Source organism: Sclerotinia sclerotiorum, genomic scaffold (assembly GCF_000146945.2).
Source record: "Sclerotinia sclerotiorum 1980 UF-70 scaffold_11 genomic scaffold, whole genome shotgun sequence".
Classification (NCBI taxonomy): domain Eukaryota; kingdom Fungi; phylum Ascomycota; class Leotiomycetes; order Helotiales; family Sclerotiniaceae; genus Sclerotinia; species Sclerotinia sclerotiorum.
This window is the reverse complement of record NW_001820825.1, coordinates 836,891-852,270: the sequence shown is the minus strand read 5'-3', so window position 1 is coordinate 852,270 and position 15,380 is coordinate 836,891. Positions and strand designations below refer to the sequence as shown.

Below are 15,380 nucleotides of genomic sequence, written 5' to 3'. Positions count from 1 at the left end.
GAGGAGTGCATGTTTTCGATTGACTAAACTTAAGGTCCGGCGGCTCATAAGTTGGTCCATTATGACTCAAATAGAAATTCGTAGGTGTATGACTATGTACTGAGGTAGACATTTGTTTGAATCATCAGGGTGAATAAAATCTAAACATGTTTCAGTCATATATGAATCCTCGAAATTAAAACAGTCATACCGTATAGCAAGCGAGCAAGGACCAAGTTGCCTATAATCCCTCCGACCCCCAAAACCCAAATCAAAATTAAATCAACTCAAAACCATTACCCAAACTAAGATCAGGATCACATCCAGACCCAGAACTTACTTCAAAAACCATCCTCAAATCAACCATGCGCGTTCGACAAGAATTCGAAGGAGATCGGACATTTTTAGGAGGATGCATTCACAGCGTGAGTACTCATCGCGTTATTGATATATATAATACTAACGCTCGGTAACTAGGGAGATGAGGCTAAGAGTCCATTCTCTATAAATAGTTGCTTCCTCTGCTGTAGACCACTTCAACATACCTTTACGGCAAATCACCAAACCAGTTTTGAGCGGGAAGAACAAATGCCCAGCAAAGGAGGTGTAATTAAGGTTCTGGATGAACTGCATCTCAAAGAAGCTAGCCTTAGAAAACTGAAGGAGGACCTTGAACAAGAAAGACGCAAGTTGTCTGAAGACGAGGCCCGGTTGAACGTGAAAGAAAGAGAGCTTTCTGCGTGTGCAGACAGGCTAGGCTCTCATTGTCGACATGTGTTTGATGGTACTTCGAACTTTGCTCAAATTCTCATTCACACAGGAGGACGCCAAACTGTGGCGGGGATCTCACTCTGACGGCCACACATCACCTCAATTGCTTGGAAGGCCCCGTTTCAACAGTTTCAGCCTCCTCAATTGGTTTTCAGACACCTTCCCGACGGCTAAAATTCGACTCGACAAATCTTACGTGCGCCTCTTCCAGAGCAACGGCTAAGTCATCACAGACACTATGATGGGGATGATGCTCTACGCCACGATGGCTTTCACCATAGTCAACCAGGTCATACAACAGCAAAACATCAAACGGATTTGTGAGTGGTACTGCTGTTATTCTTACTGTCGGGTTAGGGCTCGTGGGATACAGAAGATGGGAGGTAGGAAGGCGAAAGGGAATAAGGAGGATATAGCAAGGAGGACAGGAAAGATAAGAATAATAGGAGATATATGAGTTTTGTAACATTGATATTAAACAATCAGTGAGACTTTTCTATCATAATAATGGCAATATATGAAATTGAGTGTGGGGAGACTTAAATGTAATACGTTTATGATCGGGTTGGATTTTGCCGACCGGACTTCTACTCATCAAATTTACATTGAGGATTCTGCTTTCCGGGTTATCATTTTACTCTCTTACTCCTACACAAGTTTGAACTCGAACTGAATCCCGAACAAAGCTTTCAGACCATCGAAAATGCACGGAAGAAGATAAATCTATAGAAAATGGACCAATAGCCATCAATATATTGCACCTAAACGATTCTCAATGTTAATTATACTCAATAAAATGGTGCAGGTAACCTCTTGCAGCATAAAATATGCTCCATCTAACCGTAGAGGTACATAGAGTTCTGAGAACGCTTGGTGGAATGGATGATATACGAAAAATAGACTGTGCTCACCAATTTAATTTTTGAGATTTTAGGAATAATCGTATTTTTCAATCTAGTGACAAAAAGCCTGATAGAGAAGCTTAATGGCGGAGGATTTTACAGGCCATTTTGCACCGCTGTCATACTAGACGTAAAAAGTTTATCCTGGAGACTTGAAACCCCCGGATACTAGTTATTGACTGGAACGAAGATCGTGAACTATTGGTATGAATTAGGAATCTGAATCTAGATGTGATGTACTGTTCAAAGACTGCTAGATATGACCAAACTTCTGAGTGAATTTGGAGAATGGAGTGACTTCTTAGAATACACCCTTCAAGGTTACTTCTTTGGATACTCAGTGGCATGACACAAGACTAAATATGCTATCTTACCACAAGAGTATAAGTTCGGTGGTCCTGCATTGATTTCTCTTCTCTGCAATTAATCTTTATATACACTGTAATTAAACATACGGAATTTCAAATGAGAATAGTCATCAATAACACTAGGGGAAATGCATTCCAGAAGTTGGCTGCATCCACGAAGACCAGTATGTCAGTCATTGTGTAAATCTGGTTCGAACAAATTCAAATCAAACATCTTCAAATATTTATCTGTCAATCTGCTAAAATGATCTTGATTATATTAATATTTCACTTTCTTTAAGTAGCTTTTCGTCATGTAAAGTGCAAGGAGAATTTGTGGCGATTTTGATTACTTGGGTTGATAGGATTAATTACGAGGCAAATTTACTTCACTTGGATCATACACATTGAGCGAGAAGAAGTTTGTCTTTTTATAGAAAATTAATATGTTTTATTTTTATTTTTTTGGTTCCTTATTTGATATGAAAGAGCTAACATGTAGTACCTAGGTACGAAAAATGATGGGGGGTTTTACTCACCAGAGGAATTGCTGACATCTGACCAAACCTGGAAACAACCAAGATCACTGTCGTCTGAATCCTCTTTATCCTGAGAGTCCTATTGCGGGGGGTCAATATAGATGTACTTAATGTAGTGCTTGCTTTTTTTGACCGCCCGAACCATACTCTGGGCGTACTTCTGACCTTCACTGCAGTCCTCAAATGGTCTTGCAATTTTGACACCAGGACGGATTACAACTTTGGAAACTTTGAATGCAGAGCCTGCTCTCATGAATGCGTATTCTTCGTGGGCGCTCTGAACTTTGAATATCCAAAGAATCCATTTTGTCCACAACTCTCGATTCTCTGGCAGATCAAGCTTGTGGGGAAACTTGCAGTCAGAGTCTTGAATAATGAACTCGTCGAGGTCCTGATAAATGAAACCAATGAAAATCATGGCCTTCATCGCGCCATTTTTCTCAAAATAATGATTGTCAAACTTGCAAGAAGTGATTGTGGTGTGGTTTGAACTCTCTTGACAAGCGAAGGGTGGACTATGAATGGCGGTTCGAAGGGATAATCATCAACGCGCCAGGCTTTTCGATCCGAAGGCATAGGCATATTTTCACGAAGAAGCCGTAGTTCCGATAGCCATTCACGAAGACCTCTAATGTCTATAGTTTTGAGAGAATCGAAGCGGATAATGTCCTGATCTGGATTGAAAGGTACAGATGGTGGCAAGGGAAGCGAAGAGTCTTCCTCGCAAAGGCGTTTGAAGTTGGCAATTGCTTGGTCTAGGCTAAAAGGATCAGCGCGTAGCAAAGGACGAATGGTCTCAATTGGCATCTGTGAGTACCTTTCAGAAAGCATGCGAGTCTTAGATATAGCTGCAATGTCCACATAACACCTAGCGACTTCATTTCTACTCTCTGAGCAAGCCCAAAAAGAAGCAGGCATGCTACTGTATGGTACAATATTGAGAGGAAAGAGAGTTCTTACCTTCTTTTCCCAATGTGGTCCATATTTTTCACCAAAATGTCTGCAATACTTCTCTTCAATCAGCCGTGGCTCTACGGTGAATCCCCAGATCTTCCGTCTAAGCTCCAGTGGGAGTTTAGGGAAAAGAGTGAATTCTGGAAAGCATTGACCTTGGATTGATGATGGGAGAGCTTGAGGCTGCTGAGATTTGGAACCTTCAGACTCGTCTTCAACATCCAAGTTGACATTTCTCAACTCTTGTCATGTGTCTCGAAATAGCTTACGTCCCCTATATAACCTAGGTTCGCCTGTGGATTTGATCGTGGTTTTGACTTGAAAACCCTCTGCCAAGTTTGCCATATCTTCAAAGGTATCCATCTTGAGTGCTGGGTTTTGGTTGTCTCGAGTGAAATTTGCAATAATACGAGTTTGTGTGATGCTCGTCCTTGTTGCTGAGTGAGTGATGATTTGTAGATGATGTACAATTGTGTGGTTATGATCCGAGTGGGCAGGGAATTCTTTTTATATAATGAAGAAGATGTATGTTTCAACATTGTTTTTTTAAGTGATTTATCTCTGTTCTTGATTTTCTTTTGATGCCAAAATAAGGGAGTGAAGTATTGACTCCAAGAATGACTTATACGGTGCGGTCATATTTTATCGCCTGTTCTATTTTCCAGAGGTCAAATATACCAAGTAAAACTAAGCGAGAAAAAAAGATGTGACAAAGACAAATTAAAAAATGGGAACAACAACAACGAGAAATGAAAGGAGTTAATGCCTCCATAGAGTAAAACATGGGATTTGATTTGTAGAATGAAATTTTAACGTATATACGTAGTGGTGAGTTACTTCAAAAAGTTCTTCGGGTTATGGATTTAAGAATTGATTCGATCGTACGGTAGAAATTGGGGCGATTATGAGCTGCAAGAGGAATAATGATTAGAATGAGGTCTTTTAAAGAAATCTCAACCTTTTAATTTTTTAAATACGCTATATAGTGGCGAATTCAACATATGGAAATTTAAAAGCGAATGTGCGAATGTGCGAATTTTAAGCTATATATAAGTATGACATATCAGAGATGTATCGCAGATTCTCCTAGGGATCGCCCTATCTGCTTTGGTGTATCCAGGGTGTCCAATGGTCGGGATTGGCAGACTAGAATTAAGCTTTTAATGATCAGAAATTCATTGAATGTTTGAGTATAATTTAATGTTTTAAATATTTTGAATATTATAAATAACTATGTTTAATATTGAGAAAATTGTAAATATTTGAATGTAATTTATTAATGGATTAAATTATTCTAAAGAAATCTAGGAATCCAAAAGCTTTCCACCATTAGACTAAAGTCCAGACTACTGAATGAAGACGTCATTGATGCGTTTTACTTACAACTTTCCATCAGCAACCATTCTTGGGGAGCTACAGGCAGGGTAAAACTAGAAAGAGCTAGAATGGGTCGAATTAGGGCATAATATGGCGGGGGCGACTCCAACGGGGATATATATAATTTAGCTGGCGCTATAGATAAACAATCTTCTCACACCTACAATCAGAAACTTTCAACGATAGAATGAAGCAATTACAGGAAATTCACGAAAAGAACTTAGACAACCGGTAAAGGCAAGATGAAGTCCAGAAAAAATTTACTGAAAGACCTTGGATAAAGGGTTGGAGCTTTATCGGGCGCAACAAATTCTTGGCTAAGCATTACACAAAATATTGCTTTTATTACGGACAATGTGATGCTGAGAGGCACTCAATGTATTGGAAAAGTGTTAAGTGGAATGAGCAATCTCTAGCCAAGTCTTAGTTTGAGATATATAGAATTTTTTAGTCAGAGCAGAAGCGCAACCACAAAGCAGCATATCTGATACAGCCACCGCCCTCCAACATCGACGCTAGACCATTTAATGGACATTGCCTTGGATTTAAAGATTTTCGGGACACTTATTATCACTTGGGACATATCTGCGTAAGCGACAAGGAATAAATTTTGCCATACTGATATCGCTAGAATCGTAAAACAACGTAATTGGATATACTTGCCACGAAGAACGCAGACAGACTGCAATATCGTCGAGTCTTTGGTCTAAGATGGCTAAAGATTGAGCCCCTATCAAAAGGATGATTAAACAATTCCAGGAAAAATAATTCGTCAAACTAGAGCTCATTAGGAGGGATAAGTACTGGTGGCTTTGAGCTTACCGGTATACGTTGAATACCAAGATTGACGATGCAAAAATAGCAAAGCTACAGGCTATTATTGAAGAGACATCGGAAAGAAGGAAGCTCGGGGATGAGCAAAGTAACTCTAAACGTGCAAAGATTGGAGAAATAGACACTAGTCGGGGATTCGGGGGAGGGCTGCTGAATGCCTTTTCTAGTCTTGCTGGCTGGCTGGGTAGCAGTACTTTGGGATGGGAAGCTTTTCTATGGAAACAACTCACCATGTTGTAGGTTTTTCCTGTTCGTATATCCAAAATAAAAGATTTCGTCTCTCAGAAATAAGACATATATACTTGATTCTCACAAAGACTTTGCATTTGTTTATAATATATATTGTTATTGTGATACTGCCTCGCTCTCTTTGGTATTTGACATCTAATGAAATACCACTGAGATCTTGCAAAGAAACCGTTTGATGTAGATCCCTTCTTTCGGCTTATCTAGAAATATGGGCTTTGAAATAAGGTAACACTCTAGTGGAAACTTCTTACCTGGAGCACTCCGAGAGTTATTATCGTCTTGCTTGTTGCTCAAATCGTGATGCGAATTATGATTCGGTAGGGTTTTTGGTAACTGTCACTTGTGCCGAAGGTTGTATAATTCACAATGCAAATGGTAAAAGAACTAAGGGTGAAAATTAATAAAGATTATGAAAATGGGTAGTATGGTTAATGAAATGGCATTTTTATTCTGATGTATTCGTTACCGTCAATTTGTTTTTGACTGAAAAAAGAAATCGTGAAGAAGTGAGTTCAAGTTTGTTGGAAGTGTACAATCTTATTATTATATATCTATCTTAAAGAGAGTTATATGATAGAATATATGTAGTAGGTAGTGATTGTAACACTAGTGTACTTCTACAGGTCCATAGTACGGTTGTCACGTGTTTCTAACAAAGTTACTGGAATGAATGCAGATTAACGTCAAATTTCAAAGCAAGTGATGTACAAGAAGAAATAAGAGAAAGATGAATGAGCCCATCCTAATAACTACTGCCCTTGAATTCCTACCTCCACTCGTATAGCTTGCCCAATGCAGTCACGGCAAGGAGTAGGTCTTGTTCTCTGGGGAACAATAATGACCATGGGAATCCTAAACTCAGGATGACGACGATTTTCCTCTTGAAAAAATTCCTCAACTGCTTGTCGAATATATGCGCAATATCCAGGCTCGGACAGTCTGTGCATCAAGGACATAGACATGCTACAAAGTGGATCCTCAACAATGGAGTGTGTGAGGTTTTGAAAAGGGAATGTCTCTTCGTGATCTTGGTGCCATTTATGAAGATACTCCGGGAGTGGTACTGCAGGGTGCGCAGGAATAATGTTTATACCCGGAATAATTCTTGATGGCACTGAGATAGATTGGATTTGGGACAAGTTCTTACCGAGCGCCCTGATCGTGTCAACCATGTGCCTTTCATTCGTGATGTAAAGTGAATCTGTGCGGACATTAAACCGCATTGGTGGCCATAGGATTGGCATACCACTTGTTCGGTCCCATATGTTTGGGTAATACGTTTGAGTCATCGCACGGCTTTCTACGTTTATTCGAGAGGTAATGGGATATCTTGTGTAAAGCCTGTAATCAAATTCACGAGTCAGCCTCTAGTTTCTGGTTCCATAATTGCATGCCAGATCAAACATCTGACATCCTCGTTTTGCCTTGCGAAAAGACTTAATTCAACCTCACCGCTCTCAACACCTTCTCGCTCCTCTTCGCTTTCTTGTGACATCTTGAAGAGATTTTCGGAGTGGATGATCTACGATGATTTCCGTAGATTGCTTGGTTGTCGAATATATGATGATAGAGATTTGATTTACTTATGATTTGTATCTTCAAATTTCTGATTATTCTTCAGAAGTGACTCTGGAAGTCAGGCGTAGAGTATTTATAGGAGTTGGACAGACTGTTCTGTGAAAGGATGTTGTGTGGGGAGAGACATTGTTCAGTGCCTGTTCAGAGAACCATATTCGACTTGGTCTCTCGTCGAAATAGATCATCTTTGCCTAAATACAGAATGCAAGGGCACAGTGATAAAATGCCTCTTCCTAATAACATAACAACATAAATAGATCCTGCAAACAAAGTAGAGCCAATCCATCACAATTGCAATTTATAATTGCAGTATGAAAGCAAGCCCATATCCTTATTAGTCAGCAACCTTAAATGACACATATACATTTGCAGTCTATTCGAACTATCGAATTAGAAAACCATAGTGATTTTCACCAAGATGTGACTTTACACCTTTCTAGCTTCTTTGATTATCAAGAGAAGTAGAAAAAGACTGTGATTTGATGGAATGGATAGCATTAGAGATAAAATAAATAAATATTCAGGGTCCTCTCTATATGGCACTTGCATCATAGGCGAGATTCCGACCCACCAGTCTGAGCTTAAGTAATTCTTGGCTCTCTTCTTTAATCCTTTGCTTTATTATCTTGTTGTCCCTCACTAAACCTACACAATAAAACAATTTCAATCGCAGGAGCCAAATTCGGGGACGGGGACCACTTTACAGTCCTGTACTATGACTGCTACATCGAAGCTGCATAGAAGAAGAAGAAGAATAAACCCTGCAGAAAACCGGTGACGATGAATGGTTATCCAAATGGCAAGGGAAAGGAGAAGGATAGATATTTACCCGCGAAGAGAAAGGGAGAAGAATCGGGGAAATGGCTAGATGTGGTGGCATACGGAACTTTCAGCGCCCTGCTAGCCTTGACTTTGAAATATGCCATCTCAGGTCAATACTGGAATCTGAATTTCTTCTTGCTGGCGGTCCAGGTACGTCACTGGACACTCAGCATCATACCTTGAGAGGATGCGCAAACTGATATTGGAACCTGATTAGTCGGGGTGTGCCATAGCAGCAATCTTTCTTTTGAAAAGGGGCGGATATCTGAAGGAAATGATGGGCTTGGAGCTACAAAAGGCAAAGACTTGTATGTGTTGCGCAATTGAACGAATCCGGGATGGCAGATGCTAACGAGGAACCTACTTTCAGGGCTTCCTCTGTCAATATTACTTCTCGTCTCAAACTACTTATCGTACAAAGCGCTTCAATGTCTATCATTACCAACATATATACTCCTTTCTACCACGACTATCTTCACGGTTCCCTACATCGACAGCATCCTGTTCGGAGCTCCAATACCACCATTTGCATTTAAATCCTATCTTCTAATATTCTCCGGCATCGTCATATCAGTAATTTTGGAAAACGCGCATGCAGAAGCAAGCTATGGGGATAGACGGCTCGAACAAACCTTGGAACCTCAAGATCCAGTCAGGATATTATTTTTTGGATACATTTTAATGGTCGTTCATCTTCTATTATACAGCACATACGAAGCGTGGAAGGCAAAGATTGTGCCAAATCTTAAGTTTGGTCAATGGGATAGTATGGCTTTCCTTCCAAAACTCTGCGGACGGCTCGCTAACAAGTCTTAGTTTTCCTATATAACCATGTTCTTATGTTTATCATCGCATCGACTCTGTCCTTTTTCATCGAAGATTTCTCGGACGAGAATATGAACGATTGTTTCCCGTCTACTATCCGAAAATCAACTATCATGGCCATAATGTACACTAGTGTTGGCATCTTTCCCATATTATTTTTTTCCACGGCGATTACGCAAAAGTCCTCGCAATATTTTTATTCTATAGTCGAAGCTTCGAGTAAAATGGTGATCGCTTTGCTGGGAATGTACATGTATTCGCATCCGATCAATCTAGGAAGTGTATCAGCCATCGTGATAGGATGCTCTGGGGGCATTTTGGGGGTGTGGTTAGAAGGAAGATATCAACAGGATGTGAAGGGGAAGCGGATCCTACCTATTTGAAGAAGACTCTTTTGATATAGACCGCTGTACGATACCATCGTTTTTTCAATCGGAGCCGGGCGTCAGGATACGGTATTGGCTACAACTTGCATACATTTAGTATAAAACCCATCATATTACATATTGTATAGACATCAAAAAGGGATGATTGGAAATAACACTCATATTTTTACACCATCCTCATTGTTTTAGAATCATGGATATAAATCCGAAAGAAGATTCCTCATTCTCCACAAAATGAACTGCTAAACTCTAAATACGAGCAGGTAGGTCCATTCATACCCGTGTCAAATATTTCGATACCCGGCGGTCTCCCTCCTGAGATATCCATCCGCATGGAACATTCCTGGTAGGGCAGGCCGAAACATGTAATTAATCTTAGAACACTCATCGAACAATTGACAGTGGTGGTCTTTCCTGGTTGAATGATCAAGATCTTAGAGTACAGTAGTATAGATATAATATAAAGTATCAATTTTTTATCTACTCTAGTATAAGTAGGTAGGTATATAATCCTCAACGTTAACCTAAGATTACAGTGTTTCTTATACTAACCTTACGCGGAAACTTGGCTCTACTCAGGACCTAACTAAGCTTATGGGCTCAATGAGATGGATGGATGGATGGATGCTTGTGGTGAGTGGTGAGGTCATTTTCTTTCTTTTTTTTTGGCTTCCGGGTAAGGTTAAGCTACGGGATTTTGGCTTGATTGTTGTTATGATGATGATATAGTCTGGAGATATCTGGAGTTACTTCCCCCTTTTCTTTTTGTTGATACTTTTAATTTGTGATTCTAGCTTTTCAAATGATAATTAGGATACGAATGGTTTATGAATATGAATGTGTGAATTCTTTCTTTTGGTTGGGTTGGGGGGGGTTTATACGCAGTTATTCTTATTATACTACATAAATAACTATAGCTTTTTCTAGTTCGGATTTCTGAAAGGTTGTTTAGGATGGTAGTTTATAGTATAACCTAGATTGGGGGTGAGGGGAATGATAGAAAGGGTTTATGTGTGAGTATCTCTTATAATCACTGATTATTATTTTATAGGGTTGATTTATAGAACGGATAGTAGACTTAGGGGTAGGATTGATGGTAAGGTAGTGATGAAACGCGTATTAGGAGCGTGAGGGAACAAGATGCATATTCCATGTCACGGTCTATGCCAGTGTCGAATTATCTATCACTTTGGAAGACTTACATTGATTTGAGGATAAGCTTATATATATTTATCCTATATAATCTTATAGACAAGAATATATTCTACTGTTCCGTATATACATTCTCCCCTTCTAAACAATCATTCTCTCACATCAAACAAAACCAAAAACAAAACAAACAACGCTAAATTCCCACGAGATGACAACACACGATAGCGCAAAACATTTTCGTGGCACAGTCAATCTCAGTCCGATACGCCAATCCCAATGGTGGCGCAACGGCACTTCCACTGTTCGAATCTCCTTGCAAAAACTCGAGATGATGAGCGCACCAAACGCCCTGGGTATCCAAATCAAACAATCAATCAAGCAACTGTACCTGGCATCTCTGCCTTACTTGCCTCTACCGGTATTTCCGTATTAGTAGTGGCAGGTTTATCGTTCTTCAAGGCTTCAACCTCGAAACTTTCCATGGGTCTTAATCCCCATCTGTTGAAAACGACGGAATCGACACCCCATCCAACGGCTGGTGTGGTTAACATTGTTTCTCCTGTGAAAACGGCATTGGCTCCGGCCATGAAACATAAGACCTGTTGTTCCTCGCTCAATTCTCCTCTTCCAGCTGCCAAACGCACGATGGTTTTAGGCATGACGATTCTAGCCGTCGCAACCATTCTCAACATATTCTCAAATTCCACCTTCTTGTTTCCTTCCAGTGGTGTTCCTTTGATAGCCACTAACATGTTCACAGGAAATGATTCCGGATGCGAAGGCAACGTAGCAACCGTCTCCAAAAGTCCAATATGGTCAGACTTATTTTCTCCTAATCCGAGGATTCCACCCGTACAAACATTGATTCCGGCCTCTCTCACATTCTTAATGGTATCCAATCTCTCATCATAAGTCCTGGTCGTGATAACCTTGGGATAGAAATCCCTCGACGTATCCACATTATGATTATAAGCCGTGAGACCGGCTTCTTTGAGTTCCTGAGCTTGCTCTGCATCAATCATACCAAGCGTGACACATACTTCCATACCCATTCCGCGAATCTCGCTAACCATTGTTTTGACATTTTTGAGATTGGTTTTTCGTCCACGCATATCGCGCCACGCGGCTCCCATGCAGAAACGTGTACTACCGTTGTCTTTGGCGATGCGGGCGGCTGCGAGGACAGATTCGACGGAGACCATTTTGGAGGCTTTGAGACCGGTTTGGTAGCGGGATGATTGGGCGCAGCTGGAGATTTTATGTTAGCATTGTTGCCGGATAAATATTGAGAGCTTGTAAAGAGAAAGCAAAAAAGGAGAGTATCGAAAACCACAATAGTAATGCATATAAAAGCAACAAAAAGAATAAAAATTAGCCAAACTTACTAAGAACAATCCTCCGAGCAACCACCCGTCTTGATGTTCAACAATGTACACATCTGAATAGCCCCAGGTATATGGAATTTCCTGTGCAAACTACCAGCACCCCAACATAACTCCATCAATGGCTTATCATAGATCGCCTTGATTTCTTCTCTTGTCCAATTGCTGCGGGGTTCAGTTGCGTTGAGTGCTTCTTGGTAGACATCCTTACTAGGTGATGTGCTTGATGTTTCTGTAGCTTGAGGAGGAACAGATGATACGGTACCATAGTTTCTCGACTTTTGAACTTGAAGACGAACAGAGGAAGAGATAGGTGCGAGTTTAGGGGTATTGGAGCGAAGGAGGATGAGGGATCGTGATAGGGAAGTTCTGAGAGTCGCCATAGTGGTGAGTGAGTGGAGTTTGGAAATCTATCTGTATACACTCTTTCACTGTTTGACAAGTAGAAACAATACAATAGAGTGAAAGAGAGTGCAACGAGAAAACAAAAACAAAATATCCCTCAATTCAAATTTGACAGATATTACAATCTTCAACCAAGCTACTAGTATGTAGGTATTAACCCACTCCTATTCAGCGAACTCTAAATCGTGACTCAACACATAAACAGGAAGGTCAAAATCAAACACAGCATTACGGAAATACAGTACGTACAGCTCATTATCTTACCCCACCATACATACAACATAACATTCACACTAAATGAGGGGTTTTATTAACTTTTGTGCACACAAATCATTCATGCATTTGATGCAACCTCATATGAGCTAAATGGCGGGGCAGACATGTGCAGCTCAACAAATTATAATTCTGGCAATCGCTCGCTTGGTAATTATCTTTTGTGATTGGTGAGGAAAAGGGGGGGGCTCCCTGCTGCCCCGCTATCATGCCGTTGAGTGGGTCGGCCCGTGTTGGAGCTTGGGCTGGGCTGCTGAGATGTTAGCTGGCATGATTGGATAACCGAGGTTATCTAGGAAGATCTTGGGCGACTTGCGGCGGCGTTTGGATATTTGTAGTCCGTAGCTGATATTGCTAGTTGTGGAAAGATTGGGAAGAGGGTTCTGATTTTTGGGGTAATGTTTCTAGGTAGGTAGGTAGGTAGGTATCTGGAGCTTGGATCCTGAAAAGAGCTTGATATTTACCAATGTGGTAATATCATAGGGAGTATATCTCACAATACAATAAATTGTTAACTAGGTACTCGAGTACAGTACTGCATATTCTATCAAGTGTTTTTCCGATTTTACCTAGTGCATTGGCATTGAGACCCGAGTCAGAGCTATGGATACAGATACCAAGCTTTGGAACCTGCAATTATCCGTCCAACCATTGTAAATGGAAAGATTTCACCAAATCACATTGGCCTTGGTTTAGCTTCGTTTCAATGAGAAATCCGTTCATACTTTTATCTGTATTACTATTATCTACTCTGTATGATCTACCACCTTCCGAGAATTTCTTGTACCCTGCTTCAAACTTGAAGATCTTTTAGATATACTTTTGAGTTTCGGCTTATTTGTTTCGGAGATAGTGACTAGGTCTGATAGCTATCTGTAGACCCTGCTTGCAATTGACTAGCTTTCTAGGCTTTCTGTTGACTGTACTTTTATATCCTCGTATATACATCCTGAAATTTCTGTTTCCTAACACGTGGTGCTTCTATAGTTTTGCTCTCTGTTCTTGGGGCCTCTCTCCAAAACTTGCACCTACATCTACAGTATACCCTTTTTGAACTCCAACCGAAGAGTCAGATGCTAGAGGGGATTGAATTCCCAAGACATTATCACCAACCTGAATCTCCCCTTTCTTCTCCATCATCTCAATCCATTCTCTAACACATTCCACCAATCCCTCAATTTCTTTAAACGTATTCCCTGCATGTAGACAAACCCTCACCCTTTCACTTCCCTTTTTAACCGTCGGACTCATTATTGCCCTTACATTGTACCCCGCCTTTTGACAATAACTTGCTAGGTCCTTTGGCTCAGGTGTTTGAAGAGAGAAAATTGGTGTCCAGTTTAGATCCTCAGTGTATGGTTCGGAGTTTTGGGGTTGCGGTTTCAGATAGTGTGAATGAGGAATGTCAGAAAGTAAAGATTTGAGATGGTGAGATAGAGAACGAAGATGAGATGGTAGAGATTGAGTGCTTGAGGAAAGCAGAAGTGAGTAGGAAGCTGCGATGAGAAGGAGTGATGGGGTAGAGAGCGAAGTGCTGTAGATGAGAGGGCGGGCGTAGTTGAGGAGGTAATGACGAGTCAGAGGGGTGGTTAAGATTATGGCTATGTTAATTTTAGCACCTCAATTCACAAATTTCGACATACCTCTACAGTGGATGGGATAAAGGGACATAGAAAATAACATACCACCATTTCCAGCTAGCGCCTTGCCAAAAGTATGTAACCTAGCAAAGATCTTCTCCTCTAAGCCTAATTCACAAACCAGTCCTCGTCCCTGCGGTCCATAAACCCCAGTTGAATGTGCCTCATCCACCGCAATATATCCTCTCCCACCCTCAGTAATTCCTCCTAATCCAAAAATCTCCTCCACAACCTCTACTACCGCACGCAAAGGACATACGTCGCCATCCATACTATACAAGCCTTCCACCGCAACAAAGACATTGCCCATTTCTTCTACTTGTCCCACACTTTCCAATACCCTCCGTAAATCTCCAACATCATTATGTACAAATGAAAGAAATTTCTTAGCACGTGATCCCCTCATTCCTTCATGAACGCTTGCATGAATTTGCTCATCGTAGACTACGAGATCTCCTTTCTGCGGAACGCAAGCGAAAAATGCGGAATTGGCATCGAAGCCTGAGTTAAAGAGAAGAGCACCGGAACCAAGGTGTGGAGAACGGTGAAATTGGGAGATTAGGGATTCGAGATTGAGCGCCAGAGGTGAATTCCCGGTTAAAAGACGAGAACCTGTGCTACCTAGGGTTGGCGGAGATGAAGACGATGCTGGGGATTGAGATGACGGAGGTGACAGGTGGCTCCGTAGTAGTGAAAGATACTCATTATGTAGCAGTGGAGAAGTTGACAGTGACAGAAAATCATTAGATGAGAAGTCTATTGGTGTAACACCGCTTGTAGTTTGTATAGTAGATGGTAAAGATAAATTTCTCAAGGAGGATTTCTGAGCTCGGGATTTGAGTGCCGAGGTCATGGATTCCTCGAGTGTAGGCATTTTCGTCGTGTTCGATACGAAATAGCTGTGTAATGTGTGATAGAAATTTTGTGGTTACATTGTACGGATGGATAAGAGTAGATAGGTAATT

At 40.8% G+C, this 15,380-nt stretch overlaps 8 protein-coding genes across 8 annotated transcripts; 3 read left to right on the top strand and 5 right to left on the bottom strand.

Moving 5' to 3' along the window:
• Nucleotides 1-61: 61 nt before the first annotated feature.
• On the top strand, nucleotides 62-834 carry SS1G_08447 (predicted protein; the record flags this gene model as incomplete). The annotated part of the gene is made up of 3 exons (XM_001590657.1): nucleotides 62-80; nucleotides 307-404; nucleotides 457-834. 3 exons carry the CDS (start codon nucleotides 62-64, stop codon nucleotides 832-834), a joined length of 495 nt encoding a protein of 164 aa, XP_001590707.1.
• An 870-nt stretch (nucleotides 835-1,704) lies between these two features.
• On the bottom strand, nucleotides 1,705-2,197 carry SS1G_08446 (predicted protein; the record flags this gene model as incomplete). Its single annotated transcript, XM_001590656.1, has 3 exons — nucleotides 1,705-1,776; nucleotides 2,027-2,069; nucleotides 2,139-2,197. The coding sequence occupies 3 exons, from the start codon at nucleotides 2,195-2,197 to the stop codon at nucleotides 1,705-1,707; spliced, it is 174 nt and encodes a 57-aa protein (XP_001590706.1).
• A 420-nt stretch (nucleotides 2,198-2,617) lies between these two features.
• Nucleotides 2,618-3,855, bottom strand: SS1G_08445 (predicted protein; the record flags this gene model as incomplete). Its single annotated transcript, XM_001590655.1, has 4 exons — nucleotides 2,618-3,053; nucleotides 3,229-3,293; nucleotides 3,499-3,538; nucleotides 3,776-3,855. The coding sequence occupies 4 exons, from the start codon at nucleotides 3,853-3,855 to the stop codon at nucleotides 2,618-2,620; spliced, it is 621 nt and encodes a 206-aa protein (XP_001590705.1).
• Nucleotides 3,856-4,725: 870 nt separating this feature from the next.
• SS1G_08444 (predicted protein) lies at nucleotides 4,726-5,943 on the top strand (the record flags this gene model as incomplete). Its single annotated transcript, XM_001590654.1, has 3 exons — nucleotides 4,726-4,746; nucleotides 5,321-5,458; nucleotides 5,713-5,943. 3 exons carry the CDS (start codon nucleotides 4,726-4,728, stop codon nucleotides 5,941-5,943), a joined length of 390 nt encoding a protein of 129 aa, XP_001590704.1.
• A 758-nt stretch (nucleotides 5,944-6,701) lies between these two features.
• Nucleotides 6,702-7,447, bottom strand: SS1G_08443 (predicted protein; the record flags this gene model as incomplete). Its single annotated transcript, XM_001590653.1, has 3 exons — nucleotides 6,702-7,107; nucleotides 7,199-7,293; nucleotides 7,364-7,447. 3 exons carry the CDS (start codon nucleotides 7,445-7,447, stop codon nucleotides 6,702-6,704), a joined length of 585 nt encoding a protein of 194 aa, XP_001590703.1.
• Nucleotides 7,448-8,310: 863 nt separating this feature from the next.
• Nucleotides 8,311-9,168, top strand: SS1G_08442 (hypothetical protein; the record flags this gene model as incomplete). The annotated part of the gene is made up of 3 exons (XM_001590652.1): nucleotides 8,311-8,502; nucleotides 8,570-8,660; nucleotides 8,927-9,168. The coding sequence occupies 3 exons, from the start codon at nucleotides 8,311-8,313 to the stop codon at nucleotides 9,166-9,168; spliced, it is 525 nt and encodes a 174-aa protein (XP_001590702.1).
• A 1,921-nt stretch (nucleotides 9,169-11,089) lies between these two features.
• Nucleotides 11,090-12,480, bottom strand: SS1G_08441 (hypothetical protein; the record flags this gene model as incomplete). The annotated part of the gene is made up of 2 exons (XM_001590651.1): nucleotides 11,090-11,963; nucleotides 12,101-12,480. The coding sequence occupies 2 exons, from the start codon at nucleotides 12,478-12,480 to the stop codon at nucleotides 11,090-11,092; spliced, it is 1,254 nt and encodes a 417-aa protein (XP_001590701.1).
• A 1,276-nt stretch (nucleotides 12,481-13,756) lies between these two features.
• Nucleotides 13,757-15,289, bottom strand: SS1G_08440 (hypothetical protein; the record flags this gene model as incomplete). The annotated part of the gene is made up of 2 exons (XM_001590650.1): nucleotides 13,757-14,376; nucleotides 14,461-15,289. 2 exons carry the CDS (start codon nucleotides 15,287-15,289, stop codon nucleotides 13,757-13,759), a joined length of 1,449 nt encoding a protein of 482 aa, XP_001590700.1.
• Between the last annotated feature and the right edge of the window lie 91 nt (nucleotides 15,290-15,380).